Consider the following 23,124-nt stretch of genomic DNA (forward strand, 5'->3'; position numbering starts at 1 on the left):
ACCCGCTCGGGCAGCCTCTCTGTCAGTCCGCTTTGCTACTTGGTCGATCTGCTCGCTCAACAACACAGACCTGCAGCTTAGCTGATTTGCCCGCTCGGCAACACAAACCTGCTTCTCGGCTGACTCAGTCCGCTCTGCTACTTGGCCGACCTGCTTGCTCAGCAACACAAATCTGCTGCTCAGCTGATCTATCCGCTCGGCAACACAGACCTGCTGCTCAGCCAATCTATCCGCTTGACGACTCAGTCTGCTCTTCCGCTTTTCGGTATATAGTAGAAACTAGTTCCTGCTAGTAATTTGAGATTATCGATTCAGGTCATCTCGACTGTAAGTTAAATTTAATTCAATATAATTTAAATTTAGTTAATATCCGTAAATATCTGATATTATTTCTTCCAACAACTTTTTGTAGATCAAGTTCACGTATTTAAAAGTAAATCATTTTTTTTTTTTAAAGATAGACGTATATTTTTTCCTAATTAGGAGGGAACGATAAAAAAAAAAAAATCTATGACAGCTTTAAGTTTTTTTTAAAACATATTTAGGATGAATAAATTATAATCTACGCTTCAATTTGATAATTGTTAGTCAAAGTAATAATAAAAATTAATATACCAAATAAAGCAAAGAAAGAAAGAATTATAAAATTAAAATAACAAAAAAAACAAAGAAAATAACATAGACACATAATAAGAAAACATCATTAAAATAACTTGCACCTTTGATATATAACTGACGTAGGCTACTTGCACCTTTGATATATAACTGACGTAGGCTACTTGCACCTTTGATACGAGGTTTATGTATGTACATTGCAAATGGGGAGGAGGTATATCTGACTTAGAGATCATTGAACCTGTATTAAATTGCTTTGTGGTTTGCTTCATTCTAACAATGTTGCAGAAACATCATAATGCAATCCAATATGTACAGAAGTAGTGGTGACCAGGTTAAAAAGGACGTCAAGCGGTCAGAATAAATGGATAGTATGTGCATCCATGTCGTGTTGGATGATCATCAGGTGAATGGAAACATGAATTTTCTGTCTACTATTTAACCAAGGCATTCGTTGTTTTTAATGCAATGATTTCAACAACAAACATATTCAGATACAAACATTTGGGGTTTACATGATCAAAAGTGCCTTTCAATATATGTTTTTTAATAGTGTCACATCAGTAAATTTCAAAACGTACTGTTGGCTAGGATCTACACTTCAACGACTGGATGCTACTCCATAAATAATATCCATAAGATCGTTGACCTTATGAAAAATTAAACGTGTATAATCATAAATTGCTTCTTTTAGACCTGAACAGGTCCAAAAACCAAGGCGTCAGCAAATCTTGATTTGGGTTTTCATCCGACACAAACTGATCTAGGTTTTCTTTTAGACCTTGTTATCTGGTGAAGTTTCCTTCTGGTGACTCGTTCTTTACACAATCTTGAACTAGACCAGATGTTAGGAGACCATGAACATGTGTCCCAGTCTGCAATGAGAATAAGACCAGGCAAACTAGCTATTTACAGGATTAGTAGGCGAAAACAAACCAAGGAAAGAGGATCACAGCACAGACTCCACCACTGCCGTCATGGAAGAAGGACCACCTAACTCAAGGAGAGATAGAGCCAGATCACACTCCTGCCACCCCTTCAGACCACTGGCCAACTTATGCAAGGTCTCCTGCTTCACCTCTGGAATCCAAGCGGGTGCAAAATTCACCAGCAAGCCGACAAAGCACAATACGTATGCCTTCCATGTTGCTGGATCACACCCGAGCATTATATTTCCCTCCATGCCATCAGCTATCAAGTCCATGTGGATCCCAATAACCCGGGCTCGTCTGGCAGAGAACACTGATGTGTGTGGGCAGGAGTTTCCTAATCCCCAAACCAAAGCTCCGCATAAGATCAACATATAGGCTAGAGCATAGCCTATCAGAATATTTACTATTGGTCCAGCACCGCCAAGTTTCACCCCTTCATCAGGAGACAGCAGCAGTGTTGGCACTGTTTCCTCATAAACTACCTGCACTAACTGCACCCCACCTGCAATAAACAAAAGGCTTGCCCCCAGTGTTGCTGCTTGTTGTATTCCTAATGCTGCAGTAGCAAGAGATGTCCTGCTTGATTTTAGGCGGGCAGGCTCACCAGAGCCCCATTCAATTGCTAGTTTGTGAGCATACTCGATGACCAGCTTGAAAATCACCTCATTGAAGAAGTGAGGGGCATGAAAGTTTCGGCACGTCCGGAGATAGAAGAAACCTGGGGCCATTGGTAGTCGAACACCTTGGTCAGCCATAAACTGACCCAAAAGACCAGTAACTCCCCGCATGGTGGTAGATTGAGAGTCTCGGGCACCCAATGGACCTAAGAAGGAGGAGAAGCAGCTCCTGATCAGCTCTACAATAGCATCCTTCTCCGTGGAAAAAGGAGAGCGTGAGCAGGATAGGACAATGAAGTCGTGCCACCTCCGCACCTTTTGAGTCCACAAAGCTCCTATTATTGGCATGCTTGGCCAGGTGCTGGCTGTTGCACAATTCTCAAGGGCTTGGCCTGCAATTCCATTGATGTACTCCAAGCTCTTGTCGAGCTTAAAAGTTATTGTTAAGCTCACAAGAGCAGCCATCGGTAATGGGAGCATTGGTGGCAAACCATCTGTGAGATAAAGTTTGTAACTTAGGATTAGAAAACAGACAATTGCAGAATAGATCTTCAATCAACAAATCTAATCTAATCATAAGGAAGTTTATAGATTCACAATGACAAATTTACCAATCTAACCTAGAACCTCATTCACATGAAAATGGTAACAGAGAAAATTACAGAACCGAAGAGACAAAAAGTTTAGGGCAATAACAGCGCATTTATCTAAGTTATGGTTTTATGTTGGAGGCATGATTTTTTTTTTTTTAATGTCTACATAGTGATCAATCACTTGACATAGGGGATTGCATCTGGTATCTCTAACCGCTTGAGATAACAAATCAGTGCCCATTCAACAGCCTGTTCGAAGGTTTATTTTCTTTTGCTAACATACACGGTTGGCATGGTGATGCCCAGAATATGGATCACTATCCTTTGTGATGGACATTACATAAATAGTCTACAAGAGTTGCATTAAATAAAGACTAAGAAAACAACTGGCCAGTCTAGCTTTAAGAAGAGTTGTGAAATCCCTCTTGCTAAATAACAAATGCAGTGCGCCAAGAAAGACAGAGATCGTTTGGGCATCTCATGATAGCATTTGCCAGGATGTTTCAACTTATCACAAGTGAAATCAATTCTTAACAACTTTCCAGGGAAATAGACAAAGAAAAAGGAGAAACACAAAAGTAGAGCAAGCTGCTGTGCTTATAACAACTAACAATAAAAGAGCAGCCCAGTGCACGAAGCTCCCGCCATGCGGGGTCCCGGGGAAGGATCCATTGTACGCAGCCTTACCCAGCTTTTTGCAAGAGGCTGTTTCCAAGATTCGAACCCGTGACCTTTCGGTCACATGGCAACAACTTTACTGTTGCGCCAAAGCTCCCCTTCTTATAACAACTAACAATAAAATTTAGAAATAGCAACAAATCAAGAGCAAATAACAAAGGATAGAACACATACGAGGATAAGAGCTCTTAATATGCACCCCAGCAGATGCAAGGATTTCCTTTATCTCAGACTCAATAGAAAGGAGTGTTGGAGCAGGGCTGGGCCAATCAGTCCCATTCATTGGAACTGGTTTCCAAATTCCACGAGTAATCTCTGCTGAAAAGTAGCTAATGATGGTAGCAAGAGAAGCTGGCAGGAAATCAACAAGGTCTCTCAAACCTACAGAAATTTGCAGTAAGTGTAGAGGAATAAGATGAAATGAAAACTTCAAAAAGGAAAAAAAAAAAAAAACTAGTAACCAATTTACTATGATATAGAAATTTTTAGAACAAATGTGGTAGTGTCAAAACTTCTTTTTTCAGTACTTTCAATCTATTGCTACTAGACAGGATGAAAAAAATAGTAATAGCCTAAAGCACCAAGAACACTGAGAGGAAATGCAAGCAAAAAAAAAAAAAAAATTGGAAAAGAAAAAGGGTGAAAAACAAATAAGTATATTAAACCTGTAGTCAAATCTCGGGATGAAAGCCTTCCATGGGCACATGCAGTCAAAATAGCTTCAAGAACAAAGGGAACAGCTTCCAAGATATCCCATGCAGGAACCATTGGCCTCTGGCAAGATTCTTCTGTTGTAGTTATAGTGGAAACATTTATGCTGCTGCTGGTGTTTGGTGTGGAATTACCAGAAACTGATTCACTTTTTGATGATTTCCCATAAACCATGTTCAAAATCATATTGGCAACTTGATGTGCAGGATTTTTACTACACATGCCAGAAAGAGTGGATGCTATACAGGCCTGATTCTGAAAATACCAAGCTCGAAGTTTTGGAAATGAGTCAATATAAACTGGTTGACTTTGTAATGATTTAAAGGGATCCAAATTATTATCCGCCCTTTTCGTAGAAGAAGAGTTTTTCAAAGCAATACGACTATTGCGCATCAAAAGAAGATAGTCCAGAGTTAATTCCATTCTCACAGAACCTTCACGACCTGCTACACAGTACTCCTGAGATGGTTTATAGAACTTCCAAAGGCGGAGAAGAAAAAGGAAAGCACATGAGAAGACAGAGTAAACAGAAATTTCATCAGAATTGCTTGATCGATGAGTGGAAAGGGGTGACAAGGATCCAAAGGTCTCACAAAGAGGCATTAAAGCTGCAGCAACCTCTGGAATCTGAAGCAATCATGAACTTACGTCAGTGGAAAGGAGTAGATTATAAGAGATACATTTAGGCAGAAGCAATTTGAATGATCTCTGAAAACAATCCTCTTTATAACCACAAAAACCAAAATACAGTGTACATCCCTTAAATTATACAGAATATGAGCTAAAAGCGAAAGATTCTGACCAATGTTCCATAGTTGATGGTTCAATATTTGCAAAGAGCCAAAAATACACTCCGGAGACATTATTTTATCCATATTAATAGAAGACTAAAAATGTAACCACAGATACATAGATTATGCTAATGAGCAATGAATATAACAAGCAGTGAAAGAAACTAACACTTAAAAGGGTGGAAAGGGAGGGTAGAGGCCAGCACATACTGAGAAACAAATATTTCAAGGCAGTATGGTTCGCCCCAATCTCGTTCTCTTATCAATCCCTCAAGTTCTTCATTCACCTGTCATTTCTCATTATCAATAGGCACTTTCACTAATCTCTCATTCTCCCCCTCCCACATCCCTCATGCAAACACAATCTCATTTTCAAATCTATAAGCTCTTAAATCTCCTGTTCATTTCTCATTCTCCCATAAGCTTATTTTCTATCTCTCACTCTCATAAGCTCTTAAAGTTTTTTTTAAATAATTCTTTCACGTTTAAAATAAAAAAAAACATGTATTTATTTTAAAAAAACATTTTTATTTTATAGTTCTATTTTTATGTTTTTATTGTAGTTTTAAATTTTTTAAAAAATATTTTGTTTAATAATCAGATAGTTCAGCCTAAGCATGGCCTCAGCTAAACAAGCCTGTGTCTAGGCTAGGCATAGTCCATGATTGATGCGAGCAATGCTCAGCCCATTGACAACCCAACGAATACTATGAACCACCAACTCTATGACTTAAAAGGTCAATATTTGTGTGGTTTAAGTTATTCATAGCTAGATCTTCATCGAGAAAACTCATACGGGTACTTTTGACGCCCTATTATAAAAAATCTCACAAGAAATTCTCTCCATTCTTCTCTCCAGATTGCAGTTGTCACTTATTAACTGAGGAAGAGCCAATGGCATTTAATATCATAAAAGACCCCTTTGTATAACCTTCTTAGTCATATTAAGAATTCAAGAGAATTAACAAGGAAATAAATTGATATACATGAGACTAGCAATAGGGAACAGAACAGCTTCACTCACCATGCCATATAGAGAAAGGATATGAACAGTATCCACACAACAAACTCCAAACAAAACAGCACTTAGCACAGGCATGTGATCGATAAAATGATTCCTGGCCCCAGATGCAGATGAATCAGGAGGAGAAGGAGTCAGCAATTTAAAAACAATGTGCACAACATGTTCCTGTAACAACAATAAAGAGAAATGTATGAGTGCGGATAAGTACAAACTATTCTATAGTCATTCCACTTATCTTCAGCCAAATTTAGATGAATAAGGTGAAATAGCTATACAGCATTCACAGAACACAAGACATCTAAGACAGGGAAACCATACACTGCCTCTTTTTGTCTTTATTATTATTATTATAATAATAATAATATAATGGTAATGGATAGGACAAAGGGATGCACCACAGACCTGGATATTCCAGCCACGGACAAGAGACGCACCACAAAGAATCTTTGCAGCTGCAGACTTTTCTTCATCTGTTCCATTGACTGCAATGTGGAACATTTTATCCACTTCTGACAAACTAAAGAACAACAATATTAAAATTACGAATCTCATTAACCAAACATAATTTGACTAAACCAAGATGACAAATGAAAATCACTACAAACAGGCTATAGAGCATAGACCCTAAATAAATTCAATATGGTTGAATTTGAAATTTAAATGCTACTTTATGCCCCACACACACACACACACACACACACACAACAGACAATTTTACACATTGGAAAATGAAGCATATCCTTCCCATTCATTTGGTGTCCTTAATACTTCTGCTAACTTTATTTTCTTTGTTTCTTTCTTAGAACAGTATAACCTGTGATCTTAGTGTGACCAGAATAAGAACAAGTTTGATGGAGTCAAGTATACCAAAATTCATTTGTCCAAATATCATAATCAAGTTGTTAATAAAATGAAGAAACTCACTGCATTTGGCATATAAGCATTCCAAGAAAAAGCAGTTTGAGGTTTCCATGAGATCCATATCAGCTCAACATGACCGCAAGTAAAAAATGTGATGCCAAAAGTTATTTTAGGAAGTAAAAGATTATACTAAATAAATATCACGAAGATTGATAAAATTATTTTGAAATGAAATAATCCTTCATATTCATGTGCATCTAACTATGAAATAAATAAACCAAATATTTCAAACTTTCATTTGTCATCATAGGCTAATTCAAAATAAACTACTAGCAAGAACAGACATTATAATCAGGGCATGGCTCTGACTTAGTAAAACAGGAAGACACTTTTGCTATTGTTAATTTAAGTTTTTCAATAAAGAATTTTTCTTTGTGCCCCATGCCTGTACCTTGATGCAGGGGTCATCATAAGGGAGTTTTTTAAAGAACTTGTCAATGGAGCTCCCTTAAGGAAGGTTGACCAAGGGGATTCTTGAAATGAAGTTGAATCTTTTGGCAAAGAAGATGGGACAATATATCCAGGCCAAAAATAAGCAGATGTATCAATCAATTTTCTTGCAATACAGGCTTCAATTATAAGGTGCAGCATATTCCCAACTGCATGTAAAACAAAATAGTATAAGATAAAATTGACAAAACATTACCAAGCTTTATCTGAACAACTCATTGGTCAGAGTGGTAGATTATCAGTAAATAGCATTAAGAAGCCAAATTGAACTTAATTAGAATAACCAACGAATAGGGAAAACATTTAATTACCAAACTTTCTCTAAACAGTTCATTGGTCAGAGTGGTAGACTATCAATTCATAGCAGCAAGAAGCCAAATTGAACTTAATTAGAATAACAAATGAATAGAGGATCGGCATCAAGCAAGATTAGCAAAGCCATATTCTTTGACACATTTTTCCATCTCAATGAACGGAAATTTGTTGAGAAGGCTGAAGAAACAATAACATATCACCAGACTCAGCATCTGTTCAAGCCAGAAAATTAACAAGAAACGGTTGTGGTAAAGTGGGCCAGTGGGCCAACATTAAACTGTATGGGATAAGCTAAACTTGATTAGCCCATCAGAAGCAGACCTTAACTTGACCTAGTTCAACTGAACAATATAGAGATCAGGGATTATAAATCAGACTAGAAACATTAGGCCAAGCTGAACTTGAAAGAACATTGGGATACAGTCTATGTTCAATTCTAGCTAACTTCCTTTTATATCTAGAAAAACACCTTTTCCAGTAATATCAAAGACTGTAGGTTGGATAGTATGGGCAACTGAGCAAGATGACATCGGTTCCTTAGGTAGGAGTTTGATCACCATTGGACCTTGATGTGCATGTGACCTATACTCTACTTAATCCCTGAAATGAAGAAAATTTATTTAAAAATAAATTGTTAAACTGTTTCCAGAGCATGCATAAGAATGAAGATGAAAAGAGAAAAAAAATGCAACCTCAAGAACATGCATAAAAATGAAAATGAAAAGAGAAAAAAAAAAATGCAACCTTCTACTGCCAGATCAATATCTCGGTAAATGACATAGGAAGTGATTAAAAAGTCAGTTTAATCCTGCATTATTTACTTAGTTAATCTAAAAATACCAACCTGCTTTTATAGAAGAATCAGTACGCCCACCATTATGATTGCTATTCCCAGATTTTAGGTTGGACACAAAAATGGCTGCTTTTGTAGCTGCATTATTGGCCGCATTTGCAACTGATGGAGGAGGTGAGAGAAGCACTGAAAATTGGCCCAGTATCTGGAGTGATGATATCAAGCCATGGCTTCTAGATGCAATCTTATTTTGTCTATTTCCATGTGAACTCAATTTGGCAAAGCTGTTGCCGGAAAGAAAAGATCCTTCATCCTCTTCCTTGACAACTGCAGCAATTGTCAAAGGGACAATGGAAAGCAGCATGCATAATCGTGCATCGAGGTGCGGAACAGGCCCTTCCACAGGCTCACGATCCTAGATATGTACAAGTAGGAAGACAATCATTTACAAATAAATTATGCCGAAACTTTAGCAACAAATAAATAAGTAAAAAAGACAAGTCTCTTAACTCGTTGTACAAGTCGGAGAGCAGAAATCCAAAGAGCTTGAAATGTTTCCTGCCAGCTTGCCTGGTTAATTTCTTGTAAGGTCTTCGCCAATTCTGTTTAATGAAACAGAATCAGAGAATGTAAGTGAAGATCCACGTATATACAGATTAAACTAAGAGTAAAACGAAAATAAAGAAAGCATGCCAAATGGGAAAAAAAATGAAAGTAATAGTACCTGCAAGAATCTCAACAGCAGATACAGCATATAGATTCTTTCCATCCATTGCATTCTCCATAAAGACATCAATAGGAATCCAACAAGCATCTTTACCAGCCCCAAAACTGTTGGAGGAATTCAAGCTACATGACCGAGCATCAACTAGAGCCCCAAGAAGTTTATGTTTGTCCAAATGGAGTTCCTTACTGATTGCCTTCTTTATATTGGTGGACAATTTGTCAAAAACATGCCTAGAAGGTAATGTTGTTGATAGATTGGCATCTATAATTTGCAGTCTCCGAAGCAGATCATTAAAATGCTCAGGCCTGTGCTCGCGACAAAATGCTTATCAAACATCAAGAAATCAAATTGAAATTGTTCCTCATGTAAACTAAGTTAAAATTTCTAGGTGGTTGATATTAGACATTCTAAGCCATTTGTTTTAAAACATCAATGTGTATCAAACATGAGAGAGTCTGAGGTACGGTTCAGTTGATGCTCTTAAGCATAGATCACTCACAGTTAACAATTAAGCTACTTTTAAGAAGTAAGAAGTTCTGATATAAATTATAGAACTGATGAACACTTGAGCATAGCACAAGAATCATAAACAGGACAGCAACCAGGGAGTAAACTACACTCCTCTCTATTATGGTCTACAAAATTGTAACCTATTTTAACAGCAAACAGAAGCAATATCTGAAATTGCTCTCGTGCACACAAGAAGTAAACTAGCCATTCTAAAAGATGCTATCATACAACCTACATGATGCTAGCATTTTCCATTCTACTTATGCCAATAACACAAAATATGCAATTAAACTAAAACATTTATGCAATGGTACTAAAGAAAGTTACAATTCACAGCAATAAATTCATTCTTTTTGCATGAAAAATCTCATCACCATTACCTAGTTCCAAAATAAGTTGTTAATAAATCTTTTTATATTTTCTAGATGATAATAGACATACATGTAACAGTCAAAGAAAAGAGTGAATCACAAAGGGCTTCAATCATACATACATGTTGATACTTATGAGACGCAGAAAAGCTTTGGACTTTTTGTTTGAAGTAACCTTTTCAGCCACTTCAATAGCCATTAAAGCATTGCTCTGGCGCAAATTATCACGGCGCTCATTTATCTTATCGTTCAAACTTTTAACATCTAACTCAGTGGCTAGTTTTCCTCCATTAACAAACGCACTGCCATGTTTGTCTGCTGACACCAGTAAGCAACCACAATCTTCGATTGAACAATCAATCAAGCTTGAGATGATACTAAAGTAGAATAAAACAATGGCATGGCCGAAATCCATTTCTTGAACCTTGTATGTCTCTGAAAGTTTCATAGCATCATCAATCGCTTTTGTAATTCTGTGAAATTTTTGCAAAGGATTAATTATAATGAAGGCTAGAAACTTTTACCCAATCAAAATCTAGATATACACTTCAACATGAGCCTAGGATACCAGACGAGAAAAATTAGTAAATGGAAACTAAGGACTATGAGAGCTATGTCTCCGTAATCTAGAAAAGGTTCTCTCTAAAGGACAAATGTTGCAAACTATATGAAATTAGAGCAGTATATACAGTAGTAAGTTTCTAGCAGTGAGTATCTAGCCAGCCTTAGTTACCTATCATTGTCTCGTTGTCTAAGTTTGAGATTTCATATGTTCTAGATGAAGATATCAGTATGTCTAAGTTTAAGATTTTATATTCAAGATTAGCAATCAACTGCTCTTACCCTATCTTTTTTTTACTTCTTAAGGAAACATCAAGTCAATGTTAACAGTGCAGAAATCACAACCATCTTTCTTTAGAGAGAAATAAGTTTAATGGTTCTTTTCAGGATTGACTGGCAAAATACACTGAAGCACTCTGCAAGAAGGCATAAATGGCATCCAACTATTGAGATAATAATATGCCTGAATGATGGTTTAGACAGGTAATAAGCATGGCTCAAATACTTTTCCTGGGAAAAGACCAGCCCAAAGTTAATAATGCAAAATCTTGCCAATCTTTAATGAGCATCAGGTTGGTTTTTCATTTCAAAATGTATCTATAGCATGCATGGGCACTCTGCAGAAGGCATTATTACAAATTCCAAAGTCAAACCATCCGTAACAGTTTTTATAGCTTGAATCCATATGACAAATAAAACATCACAAATAAATTGTATTCTTGAGCTAAAATTAAATTCATTGACGTAAACCATACATAGCAACTCTTTATCCTGAATCACTGCATATTACAAATAAAACATCACGAATAAATTGTATTTCTTGAGCGAAAATTAAATTTACATTGATGTAAAACATCCACAGCAGCTCTAGATTTACTTGATCATTGTACCCATTCAGCTATAAACATAAACTAATTATCCAGATCAATCCTGGAGGTGGAAACTTTTGGTAAATAAGTCCACTGCAGTTTATAAACAATCACCAAGGCATAAATAACATAATTATCTATTCTTAAGGGAATTTAATTTGACAATCAGTTTCAGAAGGGCATTTCTATAGTTACTTTCGATCTGGTTGCTTATGGTAGAAGTGAAATTGTCATGAAAGTATTAGCATACTAAAAATAGTGGCAACTATCATGAGGGAAAAAAAGGATCAACACACCTCAAAACATAAATTCCCTTATCATACCATGTTTGCATATGCTTACCTTTGAGGTTTTTCCAGAGTGAACTATTTATCTTATAACTCTAAATGAAATATGCTAACAACGTAACCACGCCTATTAACATGGCAAAAGCAATAGAACAAAGGAGGGGAAACTGTAGATTATCTCTAAGATCTGGCTATCCAAGCAAAGGTAATTTGTCAAATTAAACAACTACGAGTGGGAAAAGACGTTTACAAAAGTTCTCACAAAAAAAAATGTAAAATGTATGTAACCAAAAATAAATAAATAAATAATCATGAACATCAATTAGCTAAAAGGTGTCAAGAACTCACTTGTCTCTACAAGTCGCAGCCTCGAACGAGAGCGTGGAAAAGGCATAGCGGGTAAGGAGTTCAAGGTAAAGCCGGTAGGCCTCCGGTTGTTCCCGTCGGCAGGGGATCACCCTAAAACGAAAGCAATGCGCAATTCTTAAAATGCACCAAGAATGAGAACACACAGGAGTCAAAGGATCGGATTATTGCCTGGGCATGAGCAGCGCGATGGTGTGGATGGGGGAGACGACGCGCGAAGCCATCGCCTGGTCTAGGAGCTTCCACAGCGACGGGTTGTTGTTAGCGAAGCACAGATTCGAGACGAGGACACGAGCCAGTTCAGTGCTCGGGATCCCGAGCCCGGACTCCTGGAAGCAACGCGCTGCCTCCACCGCTCGCAGAAGCGGCGGGTCGCCCCGCTCCTCCGCCGCCTTGACCGCTGCCATGACCCGACATTCCAAATCGGACGGCAGGCCTCCTGCCTCCACCACCTCCATCTCCATCTCCGTAGACGCTCCCCCCTCTCTCTGTTCGCCTGCGGCCAGTCGTGGTGGCCAAAAAGGGTTCGCAAACATCAAGCGCCTGCAGAGGACCGGCAACAGAAACGACTCTAATCAATTCGACCGCTTCTAGGTGGGGCCCATGTGGGTCCCGAAACTAGTTAGAAGTCGTGTCTGGTTTCGCTTCGGTGTGGCGGCCGTGTCACGCGGAGAAGCTGTTGCTGTTAGTTTGCCAGGTCAATCCGAAATCGTAGTGTAAGTCGTGACGAGATGAGTGGTAGTGGTAGAGGGCCTAGAGGCCGGGGGGGTAAGTGAGTCGTCTGTTTTCTCCGCACCTAATCGCATTGAGGACGATCATCCGAGGTCAAAGCTTTGGCGTGCTTGGCAATATTTTTTGGTGTTCTCCGTGCTATCGTGCACGTTGAATTTGACTCTCTAGAAGCATTGGCGCACGAAAAATGTTGCCATATTTTCACTCAAGCTTTTCATTTCGCATCCTTTATTGTAATATTCTTTTTACAAATTTTCAGCATAGCCAAGGTTTATTTTTTAAGGAAAAAGCACTTTTTATCAAATTATCCCCTATCCCTACCAATCCAACACTAAGAAGCACAACATCTATTCTAAAGATTAATCATCATCTATAATTTTTTTTTTTTTATATTGATCCTAAGATAAATGAGTGAGAGGAGTATAATCATCGTTTGCCAACTTAAAAAGTTAAACATTTTATATTATTCATAAAAACAAAATTTAATATTAGTCATAAATATTTTTAAACTGATTAATTTTTTTTTATATTAGTAATAATTACTTAAAATTATTCTAATTTTAATTAAAATTATTTTAAATTTAGTTTCGACTAAATTTGACCGTTTTAACTAGACTTAGAGTAGCTTTTACATAATCATTAATCGAATATTCATTAATTATATATATATTGTGAGAAGGTGGAACTGTCGGTATGACGTGTCTGGAATATTGATCGTATCTTCATGACCTGGATGATGAGTTGTCTTCTATGTTGACCAAGTCATCGGAGGACCTCCGGTCAATGTTACTTGCAGCCAGCGACCGGGTTGCCACGATCCCTGGTACCCCGATGCTCGAGGCGAGCCCCACAAATATATAAGCAGCTGAATAGTAGGATGATGAAATGAAGAAAAGAATGAAAATGGTGGCGTACCCTCGCCCGGGGGGGGTGTCCTCAGATGGATCGGTGAGTTGATCGCGGTGTTGATCGAGTCGTCACGGCCTTGACGAGTAGATGGATGTGAGTCAATTAGGGAGCTGGATTTGAGGGCGACGACACGAAATCTGGTGCAGCAAGGATCAAAAAAGACGACGCGTAGGCCGGATATGATAACGGCGCGTAGGCCGGATATGATAACGGCACGCAGCCAGCACACAGCACGTGGGCCGGCACACAGCACGCAGGCCGGATATGATAGCGGCTCACAAGTCGGATGATATAAGTAACTCACAAGCATAATAACGATACGAATAGCGAAACACATCGGCTCGATGGCCGGAATCACATCGGCTTGCAGGCCGAACATCATCTCGGCTCGAAGGCCGGAGTAGACAAACCTGAGCACTCAGACGGTGGCTGCCCGGAGGGTGACGGTGACCGCTAGAGGGGGCAGCGGCTGTCACTGGAGGCGACGCCCGCTGGAGGCGGTGTCGACATCCACTGGAGGCGGTGTCGACATCCACTGGAGGCGTCGGCGGGAGGCGCCGACGGCCGCCGGAAGCCACGGCGGCACTGTTGGAGGTGGAAGTGATGCTGTTGGAGGCGAAGGCGACGTTCTTCGACGCCGTCGACGTTGGAGAAAGGAGGAGGTAGTGGAGAGGGGAGCAGAGGAGGGGATCAAGGGCTCACCGGCGACGATGGAGGAGGTGTGCGACCGACAGCGGCGACGTGTGCGATCGATGACAATGGAGGAGGTGTGCGACCGACAACGACGATGTGTGCGACCGGCGACGTTGCTGGTCTCTCCTTGGCAGCGGCTCAGAATTCGTCCGGTGGCGGCTTCGTGAGGAGGAGAAGAAGGGGGCGATGGCTGGAGGCACTTGCCCGCGAGAGGAGGATAGTGCGGTGGCTGAACCCTATAAACCTCCTCCCTTTTCTCCCCTGCTAGCGGCGGAGAAGCCCCACACGAAGGAAAACCCTCCTGCCCCCTGTGCTCAGCGGCGGCGAATAAAGCCATGCACGAAGCCCCCCTTTTCCTCGTGATGAACAGTGCTCCTTTTATCACCAAACCCTCAAAATAGGAAATGACAAAAATGGCCCTCCCTCTTATCTCATCACCGTATCATAAGTCTCCCCTTCAAGTCTAGTCGAAGGAGGCGCAAGTCCGACTGACTAGACCAAGCCCAAAACATAATCGCTACTGAACGCGAAATTAGATCGCTGGGCTCGTCTTATCACGTCGAACAAGTAGTTGTGGTGATGTCGAGCAAGTGACTCAAGTAGTATCGAGCGAGCGACGAGAAACAGTGCGGTCCAGGCAACGGAGATAATGCTGATCAGGTAGAAAGACTGGCGATCGAGCCGAGCGCACGATCGAAAAGATGTCGATCAGGCAACCGAAAAAATGCGAACCGAGTAATCGAGAGAGCGTCTCGTGAGAGATGGTAGCGATGCCGAGCGAACTACGAGAAATAATACTAAGTCGGCAATCGGACCGACACCGAGCAAGCGGTAGAACGTCAAGCAAGCGACGAGTAAAATGATAGTAGACCAAGCGACACGCGGGGCCATGAGTAGACCGAGCGGACGAGCGATGCCAAGCGCGCGACTGCGAAGATGCCGACCGGGCGATCAGAAGGATGTCGACCGGAAGAATGGAAATCGAGCCCCAGAAAATGTCGCCCGGATGACTGTAAAATGTGATCGGGCGATCTCGAAATGTCGACATGGTGACCATAAGATGCTGACCGGGCGAATGAGCGGGCGATGCCAAACGAGTGACCGAGAAAATGTCGGCCAGTCGACCAATAGATGCTGACCAGACCATCGAGAGAATGTCGAGCGTTCGACCGAGCAGCTCAAGTGTATGGTCGAACGGGCGGTTGAGTGATACCGATCGGATGACTATGAGAATGCTAAACGAGCTACCCGGAGAATGCCGACAAGGTGATCGTAAAATGCCGATTGGATTGCCGTAAAATGCACTCGGACGACCTAAAAATGTCAACTAGGTGACCATAAAATGCAGACCCGATGACCACCAGGATGTTGAGCAAAACACGCGCGTGGCTAAGTGGATGATCGGGCGGCTACTAAAGTGTCGATCGAGCGACAGAAAATAGGGTCGAGCGACTGTCAGGCAAGCTATCTGGCGAACGCCAAGCGAGCGCCTGGACAAATACTAAGGGAGAGGCGAAGTAGCGCTGGGTAGGAGTGGAGCCTGAAAATTGAGTGGGAGCATAGCCCATGAAATTGAATGCGCACGGAGGTGAAAGTCGTGAGTCGAACGGGCGCATCGCACATGAACTGAACTGGAGTATAGCCTGTGAGTCGAAGGCGTAGGGAAGCGAAAGTTGTGAGTCGAACGGGCGCATAACCTATGAGATATTTTGGTTCGAAACCAATGGGGATATTCTTGTTCGCGGCCATTGGAGATAGCTCGACCCCGAATGGGGGAGATAAGCTGTTATGATATGCTCCATGACCAATGAAGACATCTCGACCTCGAACGGGGGAGATATGAGATCCGATGAGCTGGTCTGAGACCAGTGATGATCACTCGACCCCGAACGGGGGAGATAGAATATCTGATATGCTGGTCCGCGACCAGTGAAGACCGCTCGACCCCAACTGGGGGAGATTAGAGATCTGATGGTGACGATCGCTCGACCCTGAACGGGGGAGATAGATGATCCGATTATGATGATCGCTCGACCCCGAATGGGGGAGATAGAAGATCCGATGGTGACGATCGCTCGACCCCGAACGGGGTGGGGGGGATAGAAGATCAGATGTGGTGATCGGTCGATCTGGAATGGGGGAGATAGAAGATCCGATTGTGACGATCACTCGACCCTGAACGAGGGAGATAGAAGATCCGATGGTGACGATCGCTCGACCCCGAACGGGGGAGATAGAAGATTCGATGTGGCGATCGCTCGACCCCGAACGGGGGAGATAGAAAATCCGATAAGACTGGTCCGTGACTAGTGAAGACCGCTCGACCCCGAACGGGGGAGATAGAATATTTGATAAGCTGGTTTGAGACCAGTGAAGATCACTCGACCCCCGAACGGGGGAGATAGGAAATATGATGTGCTGATAAGCTGGTCCGAGACCAGTGAAGACTACTCGACCCCGAACGAGGGAGATACATGCTCTGATAAGCTGGTCGGTGAAGACACGGGTTTAAGGTCACCGCTCGACCGCCGGTGGAGACCTGGGTTTAACGTCGCCGCTCGACGGTCTTCTAAGGTGGGGGTTTAAGGTCGCCGCTCGATTGTCGGTGGAGACCTGGGTTTAACGTCGTCGCTCGTCAGTCTTCACATGGGTTTATAGTTGCCGCTCGACTCTAGGGTTTATAGTCGCCGCTCGACTATAGGGTTTAACGTCGCTGCTCGACGGTCTTCTCATGGGTTTATAGTCGCCGCCCGACTCTGGGTTTAACGTCGCCGCTTGTCAGTCTTTTAATATAACTCAAACCCGGTCGATCGGTGCGAGAGTCTTCAACGATGAGCTCCTGACTCTAATAAAATATAAACCCGGGCGATCGGTACGGGAGTCTTCGTCAATGAACTCGTGCTCAGATAATATATACCTGGCCGATCGGCCCGGGAGTCTTCGTCAATGAGTTTGTGATTCTAATATAATATAATCCCAGCCGATTGGCGCTAGAGTCTTCGTAAATACAATCCTGGCCGATCGGCGCTGGAGTCTTCGTAAATACAATCCCGGTCGATCGATGCGGAAGTCTTCGACAATAAGCCTATGGCTCTAGTATGATAGAAACCCGACTGATCGGCACGGGAGTCCTTGCTCGGAAAACTATGATAGATTCTATGACAGAAAGAGAATATAACGAAAAAACTAACCTGCCGACCAGCAGAGGATCTGACTCAATTTCTTGACTCCCGAATACCCATGGAGTGAGGAGAATATGATATACTCGTCGAAATCCGTCAAGATCATGAGTATGGTAGAATTTTCCGGCATCGTCTATCTTCACGTTCCAGATCAGGTGCGTTCCCATATACGACGTCAAATATGTTCCTGTCGAGAATCTGAGAAGGTGGAATTGCCGGTGTGATGTGTCTGAAATGTTGACCACATCTTCATAACCAGGATGGTGAGCTATCTTCTGTGTTGACCAAGTCATTGGAGGACCTCCGATCAACGTTACCTGCAGTCAGCGACCGGGTTGCCCCGATCCCTGGTACCCCGATGCTCGAGGCGAGTCCCACGAATATATAAGCAGCCGAATAGTAGGACGATGAAATGAATAAAAGAATGAAAACAGTGACGTAGCCTGGCCCCGAGGGGGCGCCCTCGGATAGATCGGTGAGCTGATCGCGGTGCTAATCGAGTCATTGCGGCCCTGACGAGTAAATGGATGTGAGTCAACTAGGGAGCTGGATTTGAGGACGACGACACGGAATTCGGTGCAGCAAGGATCCAAAAAGACGACCCGTAGGCCGGATATGATAACAGCACGCAGGCCGGCACACGACACGCAGGCCGGATATGATAGCGGCTCACAAGTCCGATGATATAAGTAACTGACAAGCATAATAACGATACGAATAGTGAAACACATCGGCTCGCAGGGCGAACATCATCTCGACTCGAAGGTCGGAGTAAACAAACCTGAGCACTCAAACGGTGGCTGCCCGGAGGGTGACAGTGACCGCTAGAGGGGGCAGCGGCTGTTGCCGGAGGCGACACCCACTGGAGGCGGTGTAGGCGTCCACTGGAGGCGTCGGCGGCCGCTGGAAGCGGTGGCGGCGCTGTTGGAGGTGGAAGTGGCGCTGTTGGAGGCAGAGGCGGCGTTGTTCGACGACGTCAGCGTCAGAGAAAGGAGGAGGTAGCGGAGAGGGGAGCAGGGGAGGGGATCAAGGGCTCACCGGTGACGATGGAGGAGGTGTGCGACCGACAGCGGCGACGTGTGCGACCGGCGACGATGGAGGAGGTGTGCGACCGGCAGCGACGACGTGTGCGACCGGCGACGCTGCTGGTCTCTTCTTGGCGACGGCTCAGAATCCATCCGGTGGCGGCTTCGTGAGGAGGAGAAGAAGGGGGCGATGGCTGGAGGCACTTGCCCGCGAGAGGAAGATAGTGCGGCGACTGAACCCTAAAAACCTCCTCCCTTTTCTCCCCTGCTGGCGGCGGAGAACCCCCACACGAAGGAAAACCCTCCTGCCCTCCTATGCTCAGCGGCGGCGGAAAAAAACCCTACACGAAGCCTCCCTTTTCCTCGTGATGAACAGTGCTCCTTTTATCACCAAACCCTCAAAATAAGAAATGACGAAAATGCCCCTCCCTCTTATCTCATCACCGTATCATATATATATATATATATATATATATATAAACTCAATTCACCCGTCACTTATTTTAGCATCATGATTTATCTTCTCTGTGTTGATATATATATATATCAACACAGAGAAGATAAATCATGATGATAAAATAAGTGACGGGTGAATTGAGTTTACATAGGTTACATGGATTACAACCTATGGATTACGCTCCACTAATTCTAAGATTCAACCTCAAAACTTCATGTAATAATAACCTACTGTTTACCAACTCAATTAATCCCGTGGATGCAACTAAAATCATTGTGTAATTATTAAGAAGGCCATGATTACCACATCGATCTTATCTAATAATATTTTTTATTTGATTAAATTTGCTTAAATCAATTGCAAATTTTAAAATAATTTATATAATCTTTATCTTTTACGATGATTTGATTTAATTTATATTAAAAAATAAAAATAAATTATATAATTGATCAAAATTACCTTATTAATTCCCCTCGCGGGATAATTACTCTGGATATTCATTGAAATTTGAAAGCCATCATCTTCTAGAGGACGATTTCTGCAGCCATTCAAATATTAAACAATACATCAGAGTCAAAGCTGGAATCTTTGCTTCGAGCATGGTCAGAGCTGAAACTAAAATGTGGCTGGATTCTCAGGATCTGGCACCAACTACTACTCTCATTGATTTAAACGGCTGACAAAAATAAGCTCGTTGAATTTTCAAAGACAATAATAACTTTTTATTTGAAAAAGGCAAAAAAGAAGGTAAAAAGTCTGCTTCCGTACACACATCCAGATACGCATGGAGAATTGTGGGTTCCGTAAAGAAACGTAAAGGGATATCTGTATATCTAAAATTGATTGTACAATACAAGGACAAGGAGCTGGAATTCTAAGATAGTTTCCCCTCATAGAAATATTGTCCCAAGACTATACCTTCCAATATACATGATTGGATCAAAACTCAAGGCCATTTCAATTTTATTTAACAGTCCCAATCAGACTTTTTGTTTTTATAGTAGACATATACCGAACAATAGATATATTCTAAGAAGCTTTAGCAGCTGACGGCTGCAGTAGAGCTTTTCCAGGTTCCCGACCAGCAAGTGGACCGTGCCATCCAAGTAGCTGCATCAACCAGACAATGAAGAGACGAGTTTTATTTCAGATGAGACATCAGATAGCAATGACGCTGCATATAGTTACTAGTGTAGGTAAAGAAATAGAAAATACCTTAGCATTGACACCATCTGGGACGATTCTGTTTTCACTTTTCCACTTCATATAATCAGCCCGGCTAAACTTGGTAAAACCCCTGATATAACATGAATTAAGAATGTCAATACAACATACTGAGTCCATATATCATCGTGCCAGATTTAGTTATAAGGGAGAGTATTTAATTTCAATTCTATGCATACCATTTGCCACTGACAATTATCTTTTGGCGTCCGGGGAACTTGAACTTAGCTCGTCGTAGTGCTTCTTGTGCATGCTGGCTATTGCCATCCTTGCAACGAACGGATAGAAGAACCTGCCCAATGTTCACCCTGGCACATGTCCCCTGTGGTTTTCCAAAGGCACCCCTCATCCCTGTCTGGAGCCTATCAGCTCCAGCACAGGATAGCATCTTATTGATTCGCAGAACATGGAAGGGATGAACTCTGACTCTTAAATGAAAAGCATCCTTCCCTGCAAACTTTGTCATATACTTGTTGCATGCGATGCGTGCGGCTTCTAGTGCCTCACTAGATACATTCTCCTTCTCCCAGCTAACCAAGTGAACACAGAAAGGGAATTCATCAACGCCTTTCTTCTTCATCCCCACATCATAGATCCTAATCTTAGGATCTGGAACACCACGGCAGAATCTTGACTTTGGATATGGCTTATTTTTAATCTGGCGGTAACATCTTGCAGGACCTGTATGGACAGCAATCCAATCAGTCATACAGATATTCCTATTTTTCAGTAAGAGAAAGTGTAGTTTTTTTAACAAGAGCACCCAAAAATAAATTCTTTTAGAATAAGGAGAACATTGATCTATCTACATGTACTACTGAAAACTGACCACATATTCACACACCAATACCATGGCTAATTCACTACATTTATACCATATCATGCATGTAACAAGGCACTTCTCATTCATTTGCACTGTTACATTGAATGAGAATTTGGATCAATAAATAAGAGTGAGAATTTATAAGTGTCATATTGATCATATTCTATACAAATCAAGTCATTTGGATCAATAAAACATTATAATATATTATTTTAAAAAATATGTATAAAATTAACTAAAGTTATTAATGTTCTATGAAATGCACTGGATTCATAAACAGCTCAATTCGTGTCAACCTATTATGTATTCAAGTCGTGTTGTATCACTTTTAGATTTTATCTCAGTCATATTTTGGATTGAATCGGGTTTGGGGCAGATCGACCATTACCAACTCTACCAATTAGCAAGCAACTAATGCATTCATTTCAGAGCTGTTCAGTTAAGATATGTGCTAGCAAATAACTACTTAGGTATTGTTTCTATATTTTGTTTAAAACCCCTAACCATTTAACTTCCTGTCTATTTAGATCTCGGAATCTAGTAAGCTGATCAATTCTTTTGCCCCTCCCTGATGATTCAGCAAATTAGATTTAAGATTCTAATTCAATGCAACAATATCCACGCACACCTAGTCTTACTCGAACTTATCAAACGCTAACTATTGATGGGAACACGCTCATTTGTACTCAAAAAAGCAATTTCCTCCCTAAAACACGCTTAATTCTAATCTTCACTAGGAAGGCATGCTAGTGCATCAACTACCAAACATGTTAGAGCATAATTTGTCAAAAAAAAAAAAACTAATTTTTTTTTCAGAACAGTTAAGATATTAGAAAAGAACCCCGGTGTTCTTAAAATTCAGGAATACAAGGAACTGAAGCACCCATCTAAACTTGCGCTAGTTGCTTCATAAAGATAAACTAATGTACTAAAGCGCCAGTAATATTAATAATGTAAACAATCCTGTTCCTCTGAACATTTGTTGCACAGTTACCACAATATTGGACTTTTACCCGAGGTAATCCATCTTCCATTATATGAATCCAAGCAAACTATAAAGTAGTAAATTGGTTATGCCAATCCATTTCAGAATGAGAAACTAGGAATCTATGAGCCATCTCTTATTTTTCATGGCCAATAAAGATGTAGTGATAAGTGCATAATTAATAATAATCAACAGAATATGCCTTTACGAAGAAGACAAGACCACGAAACGCATATGTCCGAATCATGGTGGCCAGAAAGTTAATTGTGAAGGTAGCAAAAGTAATTTAGGGAAAATGCATCATTTCAACAAAAAGGAAACGCTGGACTTTGAAAATCCTTCGATCTTGTTCAATAGACAGCAAAATCGTTCGACCTTATTCCATTGCCAAGGCAGGCAAAATATGACAATCTAACTCAAAAGGAAAGAAAAGGCTTAAGATTAGTGAGAAAGCCGACTTACGTCTCCCCATGGCCGCGCGCGAAGAGAAAACCGTGCTGCGAAAACCTTGCGAGATCAAAACACCAGCCTTCGCCTTGCCTGTGTATTTATAGACAGCGAACAGAAACGCGCAAGAGCGTGAACCGTCGAAATGGGAAATCGTCTTGGAATGTTACGTAGACCGCGCTCCAACTTGTAGACTGAAGTCGAACCGAACCGGGAAAATGTTTTATAAAACGCGTTTCTCAACTTGTCAAGCAGATGAATAAACGGTTCACGATTCCGAAAACTCAAGTTGACGTGAGTGCTCGCGTCACGGCTCGCATCGGGTGTCATTGCATACGGTGTTTTATTATAACTGATATGCCGAAATCCTGCGGCTCTCGTCTCGTGTGGTTAAAAGTTGATTGACAATAAATAAATCATCCAAAAAACACACAAAATACATAGCATTAAAAAAAATCCCAAAAGACGTAAAGAATAGTTAAATCATCCAAAATCAAATAACAAATCTTACGTTAC

General features: G+C 41.3%; 2 protein-coding genes across 2 annotated transcripts; both read right to left on the bottom strand.

The window, feature by feature from the left end:
- Nucleotides 1-1,069: 1,069 nt before the first annotated feature.
- LOC122005002 (mediator of RNA polymerase II transcription subunit 33A-like) lies at nt 1,070-12,674 on the bottom strand. The gene is made up of 12 exons (XM_042559896.1): nt 12,303-12,674; nt 12,114-12,224; nt 10,171-10,521; nt 9,165-9,472; nt 8,951-9,042; nt 8,492-8,855; nt 7,274-7,481; nt 6,364-6,478; nt 5,962-6,126; nt 4,101-4,773; nt 3,610-3,816; nt 1,070-2,658 (listed from the first exon to the last, which is right to left on the bottom strand). Exons 1-12 carry the CDS (start codon nt 12,665-12,667, stop codon nt 1,565-1,567), a joined length of 4,053 nt encoding a protein of 1,350 aa, XP_042415830.1. The 5' UTR covers nt 12,668-12,674; the 3' UTR covers nt 1,070-1,564.
- A 7,259-nt stretch (nt 12,675-19,933) lies between these two features.
- LOC122005003 (60S ribosomal protein L10) lies at nt 19,934-22,772 on the bottom strand. Its single transcript, XM_042559897.1, has 4 exons — nt 22,624-22,772; nt 20,533-21,034; nt 20,345-20,426; nt 19,934-20,239 (listed from the first exon to the last, which is right to left on the bottom strand). The coding sequence occupies exons 1-4, from the start codon at nt 22,631-22,633 to the stop codon at nt 20,159-20,161; spliced, it is 675 nt and encodes a 224-aa protein (XP_042415831.1). The 5' UTR covers nt 22,634-22,772; the 3' UTR covers nt 19,934-20,158.
- Nucleotides 22,773-23,124: the final 352 nt, after the last annotated feature.

This window comes from Zingiber officinale, chromosome 7B (genome assembly GCF_018446385.1).
Source record: "Zingiber officinale cultivar Zhangliang chromosome 7B, Zo_v1.1, whole genome shotgun sequence".
NCBI classification, from domain to species: Eukaryota; Viridiplantae; Streptophyta; class Magnoliopsida; order Zingiberales; family Zingiberaceae; genus Zingiber; species Zingiber officinale.

Coding starts and splice junctions, on each gene's coding strand:
- LOC122005003 (XM_042559897.1), bottom strand. Junction 20,427..20,532: donor ATAATTGTCAGTGGCAAATG/GTATGCATAGAA, acceptor ATGTTATATCAG/GGGTTTTACCAAGTTTAGCC. Junction 20,240..20,344: donor CAGATGGTGTCAATGCTAAG/GTATTTTCTATT, acceptor TGGTTGATGCAG/CTACTTGGATGGCACGGTCC.
- LOC122005002 (XM_042559896.1), bottom strand. CDS start 12,667: ATGTTTGCGAACCCTTTTTGGCCACCACGACTGGCCGCAGGCGAACAG. Junction 6,479..7,273: donor ATGATGACCCCTGCATCAAG/GTACAGGCATGG, acceptor GTTGTTCTTTAG/TTTGTCAGAAGTGGATAAAA. Junction 2,659..3,609: donor TATTAAGAGCTCTTATCCTC/GTATGTGTTCTA, acceptor TTTATCTCACAG/ATGGTTTGCCACCAATGCTC.